This window comes from Suricata suricatta, chromosome 12, assembly GCF_006229205.1.
Source record: "Suricata suricatta isolate VVHF042 chromosome 12, meerkat_22Aug2017_6uvM2_HiC, whole genome shotgun sequence".
NCBI lineage: Eukaryota > Metazoa > Chordata > Mammalia > Carnivora > Herpestidae > Suricata > Suricata suricatta.
In genome coordinates this window covers 2,933,172-2,938,192 of record NC_043711.1, presented here as the reverse complement: position 1 = coordinate 2,938,192, position 5,021 = coordinate 2,933,172, and the positions used below count along the sequence as shown (strand labels likewise).

The following is a 5,021-nucleotide window of genomic DNA, read 5'->3' as shown; positions in this document are numbered from 1 at the left end:
GCGTCTGGGCCCTGGTTCTGGAGCGTGAGGGAGGATTGGGTAATAGAGAGTCTGAGTCGGTGTTGGAAGAGATCTCAGAGAGCTGGGGTTGAATCGCTTAGGAAGGTCTGGGAGGGAGGGCGGGGTGGAGGTGAGGACTGGAGGCATCTGTGACTGGGAAGAGATGGGGCCTTGTGGGTGATGGTTGAAGCAGAGGGGAGGTCCGGAGAGAGCCGTGGGAGGAGAGGGGAGGAGAGGGCGGGCTGGCCGGGTGCACATCCAGGCTTCTGTGGCTTGTCCGGGGTGGTGCGGGACGCTGCGGGCTCCAGTGGGCTGTGACAGAAGGTCACCGAGGGGGTGGATTGAGCAAAGGAAGTGCAGAGGGGTGTGGGGTTTTGGGGACCGAGTGGGTCTAGGGAGGGGAACTGATGGAGAAAGATGTCAGTGTGGGGTGAGGTCTCTTGACAAATAATGGAAGGGATTGTGAAGAGGTGGGGCCGTGACAGGTAGGGGGAGAGGCGGGCAGGCTCCGGGAAGGGAGGACTGGGAATCAGGAGGCAGCAGGGCAGGTGAGGGAGAGTGTGTGCATGAGCTCAGGGCACCTGTCTCTGGGGTGGGTGCTCCCGAGACTGGGATGAGGGAGGGCCTGGCTCGTGAGTCAAGGAGCGAAGCCCCGTGCACCAAGTCAGGTCCTGGGAGCCTGAGCGGGGAGAGCAGGGTGGCTGGGGAGGGGGCTAGACAAGGGGGTCCGGTGCAGCCGGGACTGAGCATGGCAGGAAAGACGTGGGGGCCGTGGGGGGGGGTGGCTGTGTGAGATGGGAGGCCCGGGAGGAGAGAAGAGGGGAGTAGCGTGGAGATCCGGGCTTCTGTGACACACTTGGGGCAAGACTGGAGGCTCAGGGTGTGCGACAGGCACTGTCCCCCCACGGGTCAGAGAACGTTCCTGCTGTCCCAGCACTCACCTTCCAGTGGGGAGAGGCGGACAGGAAAGCAGTGCGTGGATGCTGGAAGGGCAGCTGATACTCAGGGCCAGGAGATAGCTAGTTGGGGACTGTTAGGTGGCCTGGGAGTACCTCTCTGAGGAGACATCAGAGCCGAGTGCTGGATGAGGTGAGGTTCAGCCACGTGGAAATCTGTCGCCTACACATGCACACACACCCCACACACACACCCTGAAGTCGCCCCACCTGCTCCCAGACTTCTTTCCTCATCCCACCCCCAGACTGAACATTTTGGCCAGAAGGTGCAGAAAGTGCAAAGGCCCTGGGGTAGGAGCCAGTAGGACCTGCGGGAGCATCAGCCAGAAACCAGTGTAGACTGAGAGGTGTGAAGGAGGGGGTGCAGGGGGTGGTGAAGGGCCTCAGGACGGTGTTATGCGTGTGGTGTGAGGGCTCGGTGCAGAGGAGGGGCGAGATGTGGTTTAGGTTTAGGAGGGTCCCTGTGTCTGCCCAGCAGAGCCTCGGAGAGGGTAGGAGAGGCGTCTAGAAGACGACATTTTTCTAGAACTGGGTGATCACATGGGGCTGGGGTACGGCTACCTGATTCGTCCTTTTTTCATCCCACGCCGGTCACCTGGGCGCAGAGGGGCAGTGATGGGCAGGAAGCAGGTCCCAGCCGCCTTGGGGACACGAAAAGTGAGCTGCCTCTGTATCTGAGCAGGAGTGAGGCCATGAACTGAGAGCCTTGGCTCCTGAGAAAGTTCTGGAGAGGCAGGACAGATAATTCCAAGTCTCGGGGTCTGGAGAGGGTCTGAGGAAAGGGGGAGTCAGCCCGGGTGCCAGGAAGGAAGGGGCTCTGTGGCTCGGGAGCGTCCGTCCTGTGTCCGTGTCCCCGGGTGCAGGGGAGGGGACACCCAGCGCCCGCCCCGCAGCCTGGCACACGGCCAGACACACAGTAGGTGCTCCCTAAGTGAAGCCGTGCGCCTGGCTGGCAGGATTGTCACTCTGGTGAGGGATCAGGAAGAGGAGCGACCCCTTTGAGTCTTATTGGTTCCTGAAGGCGAAGGGGCGCCTCCTCACACGCATCCACCGTGGCCATGGGGCGCACTGCTGTCACCCCCGTTCATGCACCATGACCCCGAGGCCCAGGCCAGTGCAGGACTCGCCCCAAGGGGCAGAGCTGGGGGCAGAACTGTCATCTGCCTCCAGGGGCCCTTCTTCCTGTTAGAACTCTCTGGTGGCTGCGGGTGGCCCCTGGCAGAGAGGGTCGTTTCTGTCCAATGGGGCAGAAGTGGGAGAGGGACAGAGGCTCTTCTGCCTGACCCCCCCACCTTCCCGTCTCTTCCCAGGGAGAGGGCCCCCAGAGAGAAACCCAACCAGACTGCGCTCCGGCAGCCCCGCCAGGGACCCACCGATGAGGCCCAGATGGCGGCCGCCGCGGCCCTGGCCCGGCTGGAGCAGAAGCAGCCCAGGGCCCGGGGCCCCACGTCGCAGGAGTCCATCCGGAACCAGGGTGAGCGGGGGCCGTGCCCCGTGCCGTGTGGGGTGTGGGGAGGGGCAGCAGGTCTGCCGTAAAGTCACTTGTGAGCGCGGGGGGTGCTGGGGTCTGAGAGGTTGAGGAGGGGAGACGGCAGTTGAGACAGGGCTGTCATCGGGGTGGAGTCTGGGGGCGTGGAGAGGTGGCCCGGGCAGGGCGCCTGAGTGGAGAAAGGACTAGAACCCAACTCCCTTGGGGCCTGTGGGGGGTGGGTGTGCGGTGGGCCTGGGGACAGCGGGGCCCACAGCTGACCCATCTCCTGCCTCTCTCCAGTGAGAAAGGAACTTCGAGCGGAAGCCACTGTCAGCGGGAGCCCGGAGGCCCCAGGGACCAACACGGTAAACACGTCCGCGGGCAGCAAGACACCCCAGGGGCATCTTGGGGCAGGGCGCTGGCTGTCACCCGCCCTGGGCTAGCCTTCGGCAGTAAGCACACGGGGCTGGAGGACACAGAAGACAGGTCAGGGTGGAGACAGGTCACGTCTGGCCCTGGGCACAAAGGAAGCTGCTGGGAAAGCAGAGGCAGGTTGTGGCTAGAGCTGGACTGACCATGACCTTCAACTCACCTCCTGCCCTCTGCTGCTTACAGGGGAGGTAGGAGGGCTTTTCGGACACTGGTGTAATCAGGGAGGCCTTGCTGGGGGTGGTGGGCTTTAAAGGAGAGCCTGGCAGAAAGGGTGTTTTGAGTAGCTTGACCTCTGAGGTCTCACTGAAGTTTTTTTTTTTTTAATGTTTATTTTTGAAAGAGAGAGAGAGAGGGAGAGAGAGAGAGAGAGAGAGAGAGGGAGCAAGAGCAAGTGGGGGAAGGGCAGAGAGAGAGGGAGACACAGAATCCGAAGCAGGCTCCAGGCTCCCAGCTGTCAGCACAGAGCCCGACAGAGCCCGACGCGGGGCTCGAACTCCTGAAGCGTGAGATCATGACCTGAGCTGACGTCGGATGCTCAGTGGACTGAGCCCCCCAGGCGCCCCGCCGTCTCACTGAGTTTTAAGAACAGAAGAGGCCGTGGAAAAGCCTAGGAGTTGAGGTCCAGAGGGAGGCCTGGACTCAGCCAGGCCACCGCGACTCCCGAGTCTTGTCTAATTCCGAGGTGGCCGGCCCTGTTGATGGAGCAGAAGGGGCCCAGTGTCTGGGCCCAGGTGTCCTTCGGCTAAGCAAGCAAAGGGGGCAGCATGGGGACCCGGCACGTGTGGCTGCCGGGCCACGCGGTCAGCCGCCTCCGCGCTGTCCCCCCAGGTGCCCAAGCCCGAGGCGGGGGGCTCGCCCCACCTGGCCGTGCCCACCGTGTGCTTCACCTGCCCGCTCACGGGGGCCACGCTCAGGAAGGACCAGCGGGACGCCCACATCAAGGAAGCCATTCTCTCGGTGAGTGGCAGTCCTGTGACCCCCCCCACCCCCCGAGGTTCTGGTGCCAGTGCCGCGCCGGGAAGGCTGGGCGGCACCGATCCTTGGTGACATCTGCGCCTGCGTGTATCATGTTCGCTCCCGTCTCCCTTCGAAGGCAGGATTTCCGGGGCGCCTGGGGGGCTCAGTTGGTTAGGCGTCTGACTTTGGCTCAGGTCATGATCCCACGGTTCGTGGGTTTGAGCCCGGTGTCGGCCTCTGTGCTAACAGCTTGGAGCCTAGAGCTGCTTCCAGTTCTGTGCCTCTCTCTCGGCCCCTCCCCCACTCACTCTCTGTCTCTCTTTCTCTCAAAAATAAGACATTAAAAAAAAAAAAAGGCAGATTCCCATGGGGGTCCAAAGTTCAGAACACTGACGGGTGGGGGGAGAAAAGCCGCCTCGAGCTCCCTTGGAGTGCAAGGTCCGTTTCCAGAGAGAGGCCCCCTTCACCCGGAGCACGAGTGTGAAGTTCCCCATCCTGTTAGAACAAATCAAGGCAAAGATGGTGCTTCAAACAGCACACTGTTGTCTGACGGTCCCCGGGAGTCAGAAGTGGGACGTGGGTCCCGCTGCCCCGAATCGGGGTGGCGGGTGGCTTCCTGGAGGACCCTCTAGGGCAGCGCACGTCCAGGCCTTTCCCTGCTTCCAGGCTCGCCTGTGTTCCGTGGCTGTGGCGCTTTTCTCCGGCTGCCACCTCTCTTCTCTCCTCCCCGTAAAGGGACCTTGACATTGCACTTGGGCCCGGGGATGATCCAGGCTCATGTCCCTATTTTAAGGCCTGCGGATCAGCAGCCTTGATTCCGTGAGCCTCCTTAATGCCCCACGCGGACCTTCGCGTCTTATAGGACCGGCGGGTTAGGACACGGACATCTGTCACTCCTCATCCTGATGTTGCCAGCCGTTAACAGTTTTGCCCTGTTCGCTTTATCATCCCTTTCTGGTTGGTTCCGAGCCACTTGAGAGTTCTGCGTTCTTAGCAGACCTCACCGTGCGCTCCGTAACGGTTGGACCAGCCGATGAGCGGTCGGAGGTTCCCCGTCTCCCGCTAGTGTGAGCGGCCTCGTGGTGGCTGCTCCGAGCCGTGGGCCCGAGGACACGTGCGCCCGGTGTGGACAGCGGTAGCCGACAGACCTCCCTAGGGGCCGTCCCGATGCACACTTGCACCAGCAGCGTGCGAGGAAGCGCCCA

General features: G+C 62.5%; 1 protein-coding gene across 1 annotated transcript in view; it reads left to right on the top strand.

The window, feature by feature from the left end:
* Positions 1–5,021, top strand: part of UBXN6 (UBX domain protein 6) — a 7,535-nt gene that overhangs the window by 428 nt on the left and 2,086 nt on the right. The window contains exons 2-5 of the mRNA XM_029916448.1: positions 2,267–2,430; positions 2,728–2,792; positions 3,688–3,902; positions 4,883–4,934. Coding sequence (XP_029772308.1) covers positions 2,267–2,430; positions 2,728–2,792; positions 3,688–3,902; positions 4,883–4,934 — 496 coding nt within the window. The remainder of the gene's footprint in view (positions 1–2,266; positions 2,431–2,727; positions 2,793–3,687; positions 3,903–4,882; positions 4,935–5,021) is intronic.